General features: G+C 45.9%; 1 protein-coding gene across 1 annotated transcript; it reads right to left on the bottom strand.

Moving 5' to 3' along the window:
* Nucleotides 1–11,300: 11,300 nt before the first annotated feature.
* Nucleotides 11,301–12,368, bottom strand: LOC119649339. Its single transcript, XM_038051446.1, has 2 exons — nucleotides 12,310–12,368; nucleotides 11,301–12,200 (listed from the first exon to the last, which is right to left on the bottom strand). Exons 1-2 carry the CDS (start codon nucleotides 12,364–12,366, stop codon nucleotides 11,379–11,381), a joined length of 879 nt encoding a protein of 292 aa, XP_037907374.1. The 5' UTR covers nucleotides 12,367–12,368; the 3' UTR covers nucleotides 11,301–11,378.
* Between the last annotated feature and the right edge of the window lie 4,144 nt (nucleotides 12,369–16,512).

Consider the following 16,512-nt stretch of genomic DNA (forward strand, 5'->3'; position numbering starts at 1 on the left):
TAGAAAGGAGCTAAAATTTGGATACGCGGGACAAGTTTCTCCAATTTATGGCCAACCAATAATATAATAATCTCTCTGAGGTCCCCAAAGAATGGTTTACCTAGCGAGCCTGACTCTAGCGAGAAAAAGCTGAATAATCGCAAAGCGAATTGTAGGATATATCCGGCCTGACGGCATGGTCTCCTATGGGCCAATACCCTGTGCAGACCGCTGTAATTTTGTATACATCTGCACGCGTCTGGCGAAAGAGCTCTCACAATCGGGTTTTGTTCTAAGCGGGTCAAACCCTCCTCGGCATTTGATTTCCGTGGTTGCTAATTAGTGCGAGTGGATTTCACCCTTGACAGTCGCCAGCGGAACCCAGACTGTACACACTGAACACCCGCCTGGTCAATCCGTCAGCCCACTCATTCCCCTCTATGATCCTGTGACCGGAAACTCAAAGGAGGGTGATGTTGAGCGTGCCTTCCAGACTGTTCAACGCGTGTCTACACTGCTCCATCAGCTTGAAGTATGTCATCGCTGAATACAAGGCCTTAATGGCTGCTTGACTGTCAATCAGAATGGCTACGTTACATTTGGGACTCGGAATATGCTCCAACCATCAACAAGCTTCCAATATCGCTAGTACTTCCGTCTGACATACACTGGTGAAACCTGGGAGACCATACGATTCGAGAAATCCCCTGCACCGACTCCACACACCATTTTTGATCCGTCATAGCATTGCGACACGTCCCCGGTCTTCCAATCAACCTCGGTTGGAAAGTCCACAACAAAGTTAAGTTCATCTTACATGAGGATTTCCCGAGGTACTTCGTCAAGGATGTTACCATGGCATATGACTTCGCTGTCCAGCACCCGAACTCACTTAGTCTGACGGCACTGTACCCTACATCGTATTTAATGTAGAAGTCTAGGGGGGGATGCAGGCGATATAAAGTGAGAGCACCTTCAGGGCAAGACTGCAGATCCCCGGTAGCACCTTTACACGGGGTTCATTGAATCCTTCATAGCTTCATTCTATTATCTTCCTGAGGCTGGACAGATCTTCATACCACCATGGTGGCAGTGTCACCTTGCTGTATTTAACAGGGCACGAGACTTAAAAGGTGATATCGAATTATATGGATTATTTGTATTTATTTATATTATCGTCGGCTCTGCTCATTGTGCCGACGGAAGTCAAAATAATTGCGGAAATCCTTAGTAAAATCGGCTACAGAATGAAACCCGAAGATAACGGAGCAGAGGTGTCTTCTATGTGGAAAACGAAGGGCGGTGGAATCCTGGTCGAACTGTGCCCGAAAACGACCTCCAAAAGTACGTTCTGTGAAGCGGTCAAGGGGTTACTGAGGGAGAAGACTCTTGTTTCTACTCTAGAGCCTTTGGGCTCTGTCTAAATCGAGATCTTGACTGCCTCATAGAAAAGGTTGGAATAGAGGAAGCCATAAAGCGTGAATGTCCAGAGGTAACCAATGCCCGCATAAGTATCGCATCTATAAATGCTCGGGGCCAAAAAATTGCTGTTTTGGAAGTCCGCTAGCAATATATGAACTAATTAACAGCGGGAAAATCAAAATTTCCTGGTATTATGGAGGGTATGAACGCGGATAATCCCCATCAAGTGTTACAGGTGTCTGGACTATGGACACACGTCAGCAACATGCAAGGGACTCCGGGGGGCTGCATGCCGGAGATGTGGCCAGGTAGGCCATTAAGCAAAGACCTGCAATGAAGGCGTAAGTTGCGTTTTCTACAGGGATCATGGCATATCTGGTGGCAGCGTCGCACACACTGCGGGCTCGTGATGGTGTCCAGTTTTTAGGGTAGAACTGGAAAGGGTTAGGGTGTGAATGGCATGATATGCATTTTTCAAATGAACGTGCATCGGAGTTCCACTGCTCAGCGGTTGCTAGCATAGTTCGCTGCGGAGGTAAGGCTGATCTAGTGCTAATGGCTTCATGGCATGTCGGCTTATCGGGTGCCGCTGCCATCTGGGTTCGGGACGATGTTCGACTTCGTTTTCTTGCCCAGGGCCGAAGGAATGGCTTTATCTGGATTCGTTGTTTTAAGATAACGTTTCTTAGCGTTTAGCTGATGCCGAATAAGACGATGCCGGACTTTCAGTGCCACCTTGATACTCTGGAGGATGCCATTTCGAGCCCGAAAATCATGGTAGGCACTGATTTTAATGCTAGGGCCGTTGAATGGAGCGTGAAGAACATCAACGCACCTTTACCAAGTGGCGAAATGAGCCAGGAGGCAGATGGACTGCGCCTCTCATCGACAATTCAAACCTGCGGCTGAACCGAACGCACGGTGAGATTGATTACTTCCTTACCCAACTACTAAACGGGCATGGAGGTTTTCAATCTTACCTACACAGAATTGCAAAGACGCGATCCCCTAATTGTGTATTCTGCAATGTAGTGGCGGACTACGCTGAACACGCTTTTTCTCTTGTGAAAGGTCGGACAGCTTTCGTCAGCAGCTTTATGCAGAGAGGAGCTCTCTCCAGATGATATTTTCAGAGAGATGCTGAAGAGCCCTGGCAGCTGGTGTGATGTCGCGCATTATGTTCGGGCTCTTCTTATTGCGAAAAAGATTAAACTCGACCGGAGACGGGGCTGGATATCAAGGGGTTCCCTGAACTAACAACGCTCTCCTCTGTTCCCCTCCCGTTTATGAAAGGGGATCTCTGACTTGAAGGCTCCTAAAGCCAGAAGAGCGTGAGCGCTAGCCCGAAGTAATGTGTCAAACGGTTCCAGGGTAGTTCTCTGATGACAGGAAGGTGTTTATTTGGTAGTCCGATCGAGTCCTTTTTTCTAAATAGGTGGAAATTTTCAAAAGACTCTGGTCTGGGCACTCCAGAGTGTGTCACCATAGACTTTCATATAAGGTTCCAATTGGCCGTGTCGAATGCATTCCTAATATCCAGGGTAACCACCAGGCATGTTTGCTGGTACAACCCCTTCCGTGAATAGCATTTGCAGCCAAGCCAGTCACCATTTTGATGGCATCAATGATTGATCTGGCTTTACGGAGCCCATACTGGCTATTTGAAAGTCCCATTTGATCCTCAACGGCTGGAAGTAATCTATTATAAATAACCCGCTCAAACATTTTCCTTATAGTGTCTAGAATACATATGGGTCTATAGGAGGACGGTTCCCCTGGAGGTTTGCCAGCCTTAGGCAAGGGCACCAGCTTTTGCCACTTCCATGGTACAGGAAAGATACCCTCGGATATGCACGCTTCGAACAGCTACGCGAACATATCCGGTCTACATTTGACGGCAAGTTTGAGGGACTTATTCGGTATGCTGTCCAGACCCGGGGCTTTGTTGTCGCATATTCGACTGCAGATTTCCAGCAGCTCGTCTCTGGAGATTGGTGGAATGAGCGTCACTTTCAGGGGACGCCGGAAGGTATCAGTATCCCCCTCTTGCTGGGGAAATAACCCCTGGATTATTTTCAACAAGAGCATAGGGCACATGATCTGTGAAGATGATCGTTCTCTGAATCGTCCTGTCACATTTTTATAGGCACTACCCTACGGATCTATGTCCGCTTCCAAACAGAGCTCCTTAGAATATTCCCTCTTAGTCCGCTGGATGGCGAGCTTAAGGTTCTCGCGAGCTTCCCTATCGGCATGCTCCTTTTGGCCTCGATCAAGCCTACGTATTGCCCTCTGAGCCGTTCGTCAGGCTCTGTGGCAAATCGATCGAAGGCTGGCAAGTTCACTATTCCACGCGTCACATGCTTTAGAGATAGTCTGTGTGACATGGAGAGCTCTATCCGTGGAGGTGCCTGCTTTGCTAGGCAAGTTTAGCCACACTTCGCTTTTGCAGACCATCCTGGTGTTCTTTAGGATTTCAGCTTCCGGGATGCGGGTATCCTGCCTTATGGCTCCGTTCTTAGGTCAAAAGTGGTCGCCGTACGTCAAGTCCTAGCTGACATGTCACATTCTAACGCAGGGCTGTCAAATGTTAGATCTACAATTGAACCAGTTCCCCCTTTCCGATAAATGTTTACATCGTCTTCGTTGGCCAGAACTACATACAACTAGGCGAATGTTTCTAATAAGCACCGTACTCTTGCGTTAGTCTCTTTACTGCCACACTCAATAGCCCACGCATTAAAGTCACCGGCTATCACCTTTGGACCTCGTCCTCTTGCGTCCTGAACAAGATCGTCTAACAGGTCTTCGAACTTAGGCAGTATGAGGCTCGGCGAGGCGTAGAGCTGTATACGAATATTCCGCTTATTTTTGCCCACACAAAGCCACTAGCCGCTTGACGCATGCTATATTGTATGGCTTGACGACCGCACGCACATATCGCCGCTCCACCAGTCGTATCTGCGGTCCATACACCACCTTCAAGATTTCTGTACATTTCACTAATGATAGCAATCTCCATCGCGGATTCGTAAGTCCTCCGGGCAAGCAAATCTTTGCGACCCTGCAATGATTGAGGTTTATTCGGATTAACCTAATTTTTTCACTGTAATTAACGCCTCCCTAAATTCTGGGCATTTACCACTTCCGGCAATATGCCGGTTATCCCTTCCCTCCTTTCCTTCGCACAAAATGCATTTGTGATCTTTATTGCACTCTGTGGCAATATGTCCTTTCTCCCCACACCTTCGACATAGTTCGGACCGATCGATGCCACTAGTGCATGCCTTCGCGAAGTGTCCAAACATTAGGCATTTGAAGCATCTTTTTAAAGAGATATGTTCCGTTTGTCCGCAAACAACCCATCCAATCCGAACCTTTCCCATGGCCAACAACTTCTGCGCTGGCTCCACTGGCAGTCGCATTGTGGCCGTTTGAATACCGCCATAAGCTTTTCTTAGGCTCACGTTAGATTCTTCGCTGAATTCCTACAACTCGAACTGTTGCTTCGAGGCAGTGCAGATCTCTTCTCTGGATGTTACCTCATGGACATCCTTGCACTGTTTTTGGAAAGGAACCGCGACATTCTCCCCAAGTGAGTTTATAACTTGGTTACGAAAGTTGTCAGTTTTTTCCACGTTGGATTTTCTCAGCTTAAACATGAGATCTCTTTCTGGGTCCTCCGGGTTTTGCTGACACGTCCGACTAGGTCTTTTAGGTCAGGGTCAGATTTCACCTTCTTGAGTATCTCCGCATACGTTAGATGTCCTCTGCTGGAGATTACAATTGCCTCCTGCTGGAGTACCTCTTGATCCAATCCGATGGATGTCGAAACCACCTTTTTTAGCCCATCATTCTTTGCCTTTGCAATTGGTGTTTTTGGCAGAGTTGTGATTCGTATGATAGCCTCCTTCTCCAAATCGAAAACACTTGCAATATTAGATGCAACAGTGGCCAAGTTGTCCACTACTGAGACCCTGCAGTCGGGGGATATCGACGACCCGAGAGCCCGTTTGCTCACTCCCAAAAGCCGCCGGTACTGAGGTTTACTCCTTCTGAATTCATCCATGTTGGTTTTATTTTCTGGCTGTGCTCCCGATAGCCATTTTGGCCCACGCACCAGAGATGAGCAAGTACTAGCCCATACATAGTAAGAAAAGAAAAGTGCATTAACACATAATTACAGATCAGTAGGTATACCCCTATTCGCCACCTGGGGTGGCGCCTGATGGGAGATATAGCAACTCCTCACAGGGTCCGACAGCGTCCTGTGCGAAAGTCCAACACTCTCTGCGTAAACGCAATCACCTACCCTACTCAAAGAACCCTCCTCCTTCACCTGGGCTTGGGCCTGCACACTATGTTAATAGCACGGCAGAGTTTATTGAATAATGTTGTGAACTGAAAAAAAGGTGAGTTCGCCTTACCCGCCAATTGCACTGAGGGTGTGCAGTGTGTATAGGGTTGAGTCCGGGGAGATAGTGACTTAGGCACACTGAGGCACACTATCGCTACCCGAGGAGGAAGAGAGCGAATCCATCGGAAGCGACTGCGGACGAGACTCCCAAGGAGCTGTTTGGAAAGAATTTTATAGGAAAAGCAACTTCGGTGCGATGAGTCCGGAAAGCACCATACACTGATAATGTGTATTGAAAAGTGGGTCCAGCGAAGAGACCGATAATTCAGTTACGGGACAAGGACATTGCTTCGGATTGGGCAAGTCTCTGTGCCCCAAAAGCGCCGGTATACGTTAGGACCTTGAGGTGAAGGAAAGAAGAAAGTAGAGTGACACCCACAACGTAGACACCGAACCCCACAACCTTGTAGAGGAGATGTTGAGGCCAGCAGCGAATTGGATTGCAGTAAACATAGCTATGATCCAAAAGACACTCCAAGAACTACAAGGAGTCTGAAAAGCGCGTCGGATGCCTGATCTAAAAAGACTGGTTTAGACCGAAGTCCCCTCCCTTGTGAAGTAATATTTCACAGTGGTCCCCGGAGATACGAGGGCGATGGGTTCAATTCCCCACACTGACGCAATCTGACGCATCATTTTAAGATTTCCATCTTCGTTCATGCAAAAAAGAACCTTGAGATGAAACTGTCTATTTACTCACATTTCCATTATCATCGTTTTCGATAAGATTCGATCTGGATAGATATATTCGAATATTATGTTGCAATATCAGCATATCAACACTGGAAAGCATAATTCGTTTACAAAGGATACACCTGAAATCAAATGCTAGCCCAATCGACCTTGGGACTCCTCATCAGATCTATTCCACAAGGCACAATATCTTATCTCTTCGCACCGCTTAACAGCTTATATTGGGTTGGGGAAAAAGAAATGTCGTATTTATGATCGAAATTTGACACTTTATTTAACATACTTAGAATTATCCGATTTAAATCGAATATGTGCCGTTTTGTTCGCAAACTTGTTGCCATTTAGGAGGCAACTTCATTATCCCCCACTTATAAACCCCCGCTCGCCCCCCCCCCCCCTTACTTGTTTGCAAAAAACTCAGGCAGCCAGTTTTCGCAAGCCTCTTTTGAGTCCAACTTAGTAGCACCAAGCGCGTTTTGCATGGACCGGAAGAGATGGTAAACACTTGATGCCAGGTCTGGACGGTAGGTGCGATAGGACATCTCATCCGAGCTCCCGTAGCTCCTGGGGGGGTCATCAAAGATGTGTGAGGCGAGCGTTGTCCTGGTTGAACACAACACCATTCTTATTCACCAATCCTGGCCGCTTCTGGTCAATCGCCTGCTTCAAACGGTCCAGTTGCTCACAGTAGAGGCCCGAATTGAGGGCCTGGCCATAGTTGAGCATCTGATAGCTCCCTTCCAATCCCACCAAACACACAGCAAAACTTTCCTGGCCCTCAATCTGGGCTTGGCGATGGTTTGGACCAGCTCGCCGCGCTTCGACCACGATCTTTTTGGCTTGAGATTTTCTTACGTGATCCACTTTTCATCAGCAGTCACCATCCGCTTCAAAAATGGGTCGAATTCGTTCCGTTGCAGCAGTGCATCACACCCAAACATCCAGCTTTTTTTGGAATTCAATCTTCTGCAAATGTTTCCAAACGGTTTTATGGTCTATACCCAGTTCCAGGCCAATCGAGCGAGTGCTCACATGCCGGCCTACTTGGCTGATTTCGACGATTTTATCGGTTTCTACGACGATTGGCCTACCAGTACGGGGTGTATCTTCGATATCCACTGCACTAGAACGAAATCGATCGAACCAACGCTGTGCTGTACGAATCGTTACAGTATCGGCCTTATAAACTGCACAAAATTTTTTCGGGCGCTCTCGTTGCATTTTTCCCTCTCTGGTAGTAACAACTTAAAATATGACGAATTTCTTGCTTGGTGGACTCCATCTTTGACGCGCCATAACTTGAGACTGAAACGTCCGATCACAACACTGTCAAACAGACACTTGTAGCGCAGATTCTCGTCTTTAAATCTCCGTATAGTATGAACCGATGCGATAAATACAACACAAGATATGTTTAGGCGGTCAAAGGGTAGTATAAGTCCCAGGGCGAAACGTGGATTGGTACCCACGATGGAGCATAAAACCTGGGAAACGTCTGCTGAACCAACACCAACAGCTCTACTACCAAACCCTATATCCACCTCCACGTGGTGACCGCTGGGAGCTCTTTCGTAACGAAAAGCTGCAGACGGAGAAGGATGAAGGCGAATCTCCCGCGCTTAAAAACAGGACAAACTGTACCAACTGGTCCTCCAGGTTGGGGGTTGGGTAGGGCTGACAACTCTACACGGAAAACCGATGTTATGAAGCCACAAAAGTAGCCTCGCACAGGATGGATCTTACAACGACGAACTCGGCAAGGACAACGGATTAACGATTTGCGCATTTTCTAATGGAACGTGCGCTCCCTGTACAGAGATAAAGCTGATGAGCAGCTAACCGATACCCTGTCCCAATATAGGGCTGATGTAACAGCGTTACAGGAGATGCGTTGGACAGGGACCGGTTTCCTGGAGAAGAGCCGCTACACCATATATTATAGTGGCCATCCGGTAAACCATGTGCTCGGAGTAGGATTCTTAGTCAGCCAAAAAATGGAACCTGTTGTTATCGGCTTTGAAAACATAAGCGAACAGCTATGGACTCTGCGCTTGCGAGGCAAGTTTAGAAATATAAGCCTCATTAACGTTCACACCCCTACAGAGGAGACTGCAGAGTCGGAGAAGGATACCTTCTACGAGGCAGTTGAGCGGACTCTCAAAGCCTGTCCCAAATACGATATCAAAATCATACTTGGAGATTTCAACAGTCAAGTAGTGACCCAGCCCGTATTCAGGCGATACGTTGGCTCCCATAGCTTACATAGGGATACCAACGATAGCGGATTGCGCATTATCCAGTTAGCAGCATTACACGATATGGTTGTTGGAAGGACTTGGTTTGCGCGGAAAGCGGTTCACAAACATACATGAGCCTCTCCAGACGGGACCACTTTCAACTAAATTGACCACGTGCTGATAGAACGCCGCTACCTCTTAGCCTTGATGAATGTCAGAACATATAGGGGGGCCAATACAAACTCGGATCACTATCTCGTTGGCATGGCGCTCCGAGCTCGAATTACGACACCGCCTACAACCCCCTCTGACAATCAGATGAGGGTGAATACTGAAGCCATCCACAACACAGCCCACCGCGACACCTATAAGAGGAAAATGGATGCCGCAATAACCGCAGTCAACTGAGGTCTTGGAGATGAAGCATCAACAAATGATCTTCACAAACACCTGAAGAACGTTATCATTGATACAGCCACAAAAATACTTGGCCCCAGCCGCAAAAAGAGTCGGAACGGCTGGTTTGACGATGAATGTAAACTAGCAACGGAACGGAAGAATACTGCATACCGAGTAATGTTGCATTCTCAAAGAACGCGGCCACGCGCAGAGACTTATCACGAACTCCATCGAGCGGAGAAGCAACTTCACAGACGGAAAAAGGAAGCCTGGAAGAACCAACAAGTCTATGAACTAGAAAAGTACAGGGAGCAACCGCACCAGGCGCGGAAGTTTTACCAACAAGTCAGCAGGATGAAACCTTATACACCTCGATGCTCATCCTGCCGAGACAAAGAGGGAAATCTGATTTCCGACAGAATGGGCATATTGGAGCGATGGGATGAGTACTTTGATAAGCTACTGAACAACCAGAACATCGGCGAGTTGGAGGCCCCGCAACTGAAGACGACGGACAAATACTGCCACCACCAAGTTTAGGAGAAACAGTCCATGCAATTCATCGGCATAAGTCGCCAGGAGCCGATGGAACTACAGCCGAATTAGTTAAATATGGAGGCAACCAATTACACCAAGTGGTTCATCAACTTGTGCTTAAGGTATGGGACAGCGAATAAATGCCGGACGATTGGCAAAGAGGCATTATCTGTCTCATACATAAACAAGGAGATATCATACAGTGCAGCAATTATAGAGGTATCACGTTGCTGAGTACCATCTATAAGATATTCTCCGCTATCTTGCTAGGCCAGATAGCCCCATACGCCGAGAACATCATTGGCCCATACCAAAGAGGCTTCATTGCAGGCAAATCAGCAACAGATCAGATTTTCTCTGTGCGGAAAGCGATGGGAAAACTGTTGGAATATGGACAACAGTTCCACCATCTATTAATCGACTTTAAAGCCGCCTATGATAGCATAGCCAGGGTTAAACAGTACACGGCCATGAGAGAATTCGGTATCCCGACGAAATTAATAAGACTGACTTGGCTGACCCTGACCAATGTACGAGGCAATATATGGTGGCAATGTCAGCACCGAAGACGAACCAACCAGCAACATCAAACCGCACTGGTCAAACAGGAGGAATAAGTATAGAAGAATACAACTTTGAGACCGTTGACAATTTCTCCTATCTAGGGTCGAAAATCACAACCGATAACAGCTACGATGATGAAATCCGCGCAGGGTTGTTTTCAGTTAACAGAGCCTATTTCAGCTTACAAAAACTTGAAACGTCTCACCATAGGGTCAAAGCTCTTACTGTACAAGACAATGATCTTGCCAGTCCTCATGTATTCCCCGGAGACTTGGGTTCTTAGCACGAAAAATTGCGAACTCTTGGCCGCGTTCGAGAGAAGAATCCTCGGAAGAATTTTTGACCCCCTACATGAGGATGGACGATTCCGTAGTCTACATAACGACGAAATCTATGAGCGATACCATGACCGTCCCGTTGTGAATAAAATCCGACTCAATAGGTTACGGTGGGCGGGTCACTTAATCCGTATGGATTAGGATGATCCCACCCGAAAAGTCTATAAGGGCAATATCTATGGTAGGAAAAGAAGACGAAGCAGACCCTGCCTAAGATGGAGCGATGGCGTAGGCCAGGGCGCCAGACAGCTTTTAGGGATATCGAATTGGTGGACCTCGGCGCAAAACCGGGATGTCTGGAGTTCCTCATTAAGCCAGGCCTAGATCGGATACCGGTTGTTGCGCCATTGATGATGATGAAGACCTGTTTAAGTGTCGGCATCTATTGACAAAATACGACATTTATTTTTCCCCAACCCAATATATATACATACAACGTAGGTCATGCACTTAAATGAATTGTAAAAATACGTGTAAGGTGATGACACATTATTTCTTCAAACTTTTCTAGACCACTTGGCATTTTGCACTGACCCAGCACAAATATGCAACCTGATCTATTGACAATGACATTGTTGCATGGTTCACATCCAAGGCAGAATTATGTTGCATGTTCGATGGTAGTATCTGGGACATGGTGGAGTAATTTGTAGGGTTTTCATTCCAAATAAAGTATAAAAAAGTACAGATAAAATGTATTGTATTATTCTGGTGACATTGACAAAATCTTAGGCGGAATAACATTTAACTGAAAACAATGTAACCATAGATATCATAATTTGGTAGAATATCTTAATTTTCACACGTCCCCCGTAAGCAGCGTCGTAGAAATTTATCATAATATGTTTTTTCAGGACAAGAGTACTCTATCTTGTTGAACTCATGATCGCAGTAAACATATTTCGTGCAGTCCAGATGATGTTCCATTAGGCCCTTCCTCCGACATGGTGCCTCGGGTTTTACCAGATTTGAAGATAATTCTGAGTTCCCTGGTTTTTCAGAACTTTGAGTGTTTTCTGGCTCTATTGCTTGTGATGAGTTTACCATTCCTTGAGAGTTGTTATCTGCTCCAGCATTTGAATAACTTGGTGGAACATTGATACAGTTTCCGTCTCTGAATATCTGACCTCCCGGGCAGCGATATAGTTCGATTTTCAATGAACCTGAAGTGCCCTCAGCACAAAGATAAAATATATTTTCATCCCCTTGCCAGGCTCCGTTGTCAAATTTGTTATTACATTCAGGTCTGTACTGACACTGAGGGTCAGTTAGGTCAATCGAACACTTTTGGGTTGCCGCTGAGTAACCTTTCGACGATGGACAATTTTGCTCAGTTGCGTTCAAATTGTTATCACAAGTATAGTACTTTCCACAATCAAAAGGACTTGGAAAGATTCCTTCCGAAGAGCACTCGAAGTCAGATGGATTCCCAAGTGAACAAAAATCAGATTCTATACATTTTCCCTCAGTTTCACTACACTTTTTTGAGTCACATACTTCTACTAAATTCTTCCTCCAATTACCTCCATTTTGCGTGCAAAAATATAACTCCGAACAGTCGCTCTTGCAAACGTAGCCCCACTTTTTGCGTGTTGCACAATCAGTCGCGAGACACTACAAAAACAAATGGTTAAACTCATATTAATATCGGTTTTCAAAGATAATCAACAGAAAAATATTTAAAAATCCCATAAAGTAGGAAGACTACAACGATAGGCCTTACCCCTTGCAACAGACCCAAAAAGAGTAGTATTTGCTTCCCTACAGACATGGTCGACATTTTGAAATGATGGCCCAACTTGTCATCTTTATATGCTCGTCTTAGGGAATTTCTAAAATTTACGACAAGAGCTGATAACAACTGGAGAATCAAAGGAAGATTCAATAACTGATAATGCCTTCCGTTTGCTACACTCTTTCTCAGTTTCTTTAACTCACTAACTTATGAAGTTAAAAAATCTTCTGAACCATAACTATTTTTGGATAGCAGATTGTTTCAAGAAGCTCCATTAATTTGGATACATGGTTGCCGCAGATCCCTAGGTAAGACACAATGTATCAACCACACACCTATGTGTCACTGCTGTCGGTACCTGATGATGCGTTTCAACTAATACCACGATTTTCCGAGAACCTTGCAACCTTCTTAAACTATATTAAGCGTTTGATTTAAGTGGTGAAAATACAACAAATAGACAATTGGTTTGTGAAAAAGTACCAAAATATAAGCCAAGTCCTCTTCCCTAGCTTTCCGGGAAAATAAACCACCGTTCTAGTAGAGAATTCGCTACATCAGCAACAAAGTGGTAAAGATCGGAAAGGTAAGGCAACACAATAGATCATCTGCATGGAAAAAAATAACTTTCTTAACTTCTATTCTTTCAGAGTGAAATTATGCGGTGTTTCCAACGATTAATTAATTGAAATAATAAAAACTTGTTGTTTCTTATTCGTTGGTGTGGGTAATTTATTCTTGCAAATACCGATATTTCGGGCTAGCCCATGATGGGAGAGAGGAAGGAACTGACAGTTCAAAGAATCCCCTGCCATTCGACTCCTCCACCGATCGAGCTCTATATTCTTTGCAACGAAAAGAACCCGAACACCCCCACCTGTCAACGCTCTTCAGGATCTCCTCGACAATATTGCCTGCAACTTAAGGCGGTTTTGCAGCCAATTACTGAAACTTACAATAACATTCTATTATTAACTTTACTTGAGAAGATATCGGTATGGGGGTAATTCGGAGCCTAGCCATCATATAATAGCAACCTATTGATTTTTTACAGATATTTCGGTTCGATAGTTTCTGAGAATGGGTCCGTTAAAGAAATGATCACTTCCGACCCCCGCACTTCCCACCTTTCCAATGAGAATCAAAACTAAGACCGACTTCAGAAAGTACTAACAGAGACCTTTCTTTTGATACCCCACATGCCTATATTTGATGAAGAAAAATTTACACCCCCCTTTTGCATGTATGGGGACTCACTCCCTCTTAAATTGAAAGTGCGTTTAAATTTCCCACCTTTCCACCAAATTTGGTGTGAATTGCTACAACTGTCTCCGAGAAAAATGCGTGTGACAAAGAGACAGATAGACTGACAGACAGGCAGTCTGCTTCTCCAACAGCAGCAAGTAGATCCATTCAGAAGAAGCTAATCAATTTTACGATCTCCTCCAATACCAAAACCCGCAAAAGAGAAAGCTCATGGAAAGTCAGCAAATGAAAAAGGTGAGGGAGTCAGTAACAGGAATAATCTGGGTAAGACTCACTAAGCGCAGAGCCCGGACCCAGAAGAACTGCCTTTTATGCAGCTTGGGGTGAGCTGTCCGAATTCATTAACGACAAGCACAACTTGCACCAAGCGATTAAGAATATGGTGAGAGCCATCAAGGTGTTTACAATAGGTCGCAGGAAGAAATAAGAAAACCTTCGGAAAAGCCGGACATCCCAGCCTCAACAGTGTCATAGGCGACCCAAGTGACACCAAAGCAGAAAGTCATCGACCTTAGATCAAATAAGAGAGTGCGAGACAAAGAGAGGGGAAGCTTTGAAGAATCAACAGCCACCAAAAAGGCAAAAAACGGTCTTGAACAGTCCAATAAACGGAACTAAAAGTTCAGCTGGACCCAAAGTGCCCAAAGTAGGAATGCAGGCTAGTGAAGTGAAACTGTAGGGAAATAAGAACGATGGTTGAACTAAGGTCGTCAACACAAAAAGAAACAAGAAACCAAAGGTGCGAATTCGCCCGGAGGTAATTGTAATCTGCAGCAGAGGACATCTAACATATGCGGAGATACTGAAGATGGTGAAATCTGACCTCGACCTAAAAGAACTAGACGGAAATGTCAGTAAAACCCGGAGGACCCAGAAAGAGATCTCATGTTTAAGCTGAGAAAATCCAGCGTGGGGAAAACTGGCGGCTTTCGTAACCAAGTTATAAACTCACTTGGGGAGAATGTCACGGTTCGTTCCCAAAAACATGGAATCAATACACAGTGCAAAGATCTGGATGAGGTAACATCCAGAGAAGAGATCTGCACTGCCTTGAACCAACAATTCAAGTTGGAGGAATTCAGGGAAGAATCTATCGTGAGCCTAAGAAAAGCTTATGGCGGTACTCAAACGGCCACAATGGGACTACCAATGGAGTCAGCACAGAAGTTGTTGGCCGTGGGGAAGGTTGGGATTGGATGGGTTGTTTGCCGACTAAGGGAACAGATCTCTTTAAAAAGGTGCTGCCAATGCCTAATGTTTGGACACTTCGCGAAGCCATGCACTAGCGGCATCTATCGGTCCGATCGATGTCGAAGGTGTGGCGAAAAAGGACATATTGCCAAGGAGTGCAATAGAGATCCCAAATGCATTTTGTTCGAACGAAAAGAGGAACAGGATAACTGGCATATTGTCGGAAGTGGTAAATGCCCGGCATTTAGAAAGTTGTTAACTGCAGTGAAAAAATGAGGTTAAAACAGATAAATCTCAACACTGCTTGCCCATTTGCTTGCGCAGACCACTTACGAATCCGCGATGGGGATTGCTACCATTGGTGAACCGTACAGAAATCATGACGGTAGTGTATGGGTCACAAATACGACTGGTGGAGCGGCGATATGGGCGTGCGGTCGTCACGCCATACAATATAGCATGGGTCAGGCGGCTAGTGGCTTTGTATGGGCAAAAATAAGCGGTATATTCGTATATAGCTGCTGCGCCCTACCGAGCCTCACACTACCTAAGTTTGAAGACCTGTTAGGCAATCTTGTTCACGATTCGAGGGGACGAGTTCTGGATGTAGTTCTGGCCAACGAAGGCGATGTAAACACTTATTGGAAAAGGGGATCTGGTTCAATTGTAGATCTAACTTTTGTCAGCCCTGCGCTAGCACCTGACATGTCCTGGCAAGTTAGTGAGGACTTCATGTACAGCGACCACCAGGCAATCACTTTTGAACTAAGGACAGAGCCACAAGGCAGGAGACCCGCACCCCGGAAGTCGAAATCCCAAAGAACACTAGGATGGTCTGCAAAAGCGATGGATGAGCAAACATTCATAGAGGTGTGGTTGGACTTGCCTAGCAAAGCAGGCACCTCCAGTACAGAGCTCTCCATGTCACATAAAGCATCTCTAAAACATGTGACGCGTCGATGCCTAGGAGATGCTCATTCCCCCCTAGAAGATCCAGTTATTGGTAGAATAGTGGACTTGCCAGCCTTCGATCGATTTGCCACAGAGCCAGACGAACGGTTCAGAGGGCAATAGGTAAGGTCGATCAAGGGTAAAACGAAACGTACATGTCCGAGGGTATCTTTCCTGCACCATGGAAGCGGCAGAAGCTGGTGTTACCACGGAGGTGGGTTACGCCGATGATATAGCACTGGTTGTGGTCACAAAGCATCTCGAGGATAGTGAGTTGTACTCAAGCGAAGCAATCAAAGCTGTTAAGACTTGTTAAGAGGCGGAGACACTCGCGGAGGAAAAGACGGAAGCGGTCCTCATCACTAAGAGCCGCAAAAGAAATTACGCCTACATTAGAACCGGGAATCGTATCATAACTTCCAACTGCTGTATGCAGTCCCAGTTTGGGGAAAAGCGCTGTAGGTTTTAGGACAGGGAAATTAACTGAGTCCGGTTTACAGAAGAACAGCCTTAAGGGTGTGTTCTGCCTTCAGGACCGTCTCAGACGATGCAGCGTTCGTCATCTCGGGAATGATGCCGATTGACATTCTGACACCCGAAATGATAAACATTTATGACACCAGGTCCATCTCTCCCTTATCACAGCTGAAAAAAGCCGAAAGGGAGAGGTCCGTAATATGACAACAGCGATTGGACCAGTCAGAAAAGGGTCGTTGGATTTACAAGTTGATCCCTTCCATCGGGGAGTGGCTAGAGAGAAAGCATGGGGAGATCAATTATAAT

The sequence above is a fragment of the Hermetia illucens genome, chromosome 2 (assembly GCF_905115235.1).
Source record: "Hermetia illucens chromosome 2, iHerIll2.2.curated.20191125, whole genome shotgun sequence".
In the NCBI taxonomy this organism is placed as follows: Eukaryota; Metazoa; Arthropoda; class Insecta; order Diptera; family Stratiomyidae; genus Hermetia; species Hermetia illucens.

Excerpts from the sequence above, each read along its gene's own strand:
- LOC119649339 (XM_038051446.1), bottom strand. The coding sequence starts at position 12,366 with ATGTCGACCATGTCTGTAGGGAAGCAAATACTACTCTTTTTGGGTCTG. Across the intron at positions 12,201-12,309 it reads TTTTGGGTCTGTTGCAAGGG|TGTCTCGCGACTGATTGTGC; the intron begins GTAAGGCCTATC and ends TTGTTTTTGTAG.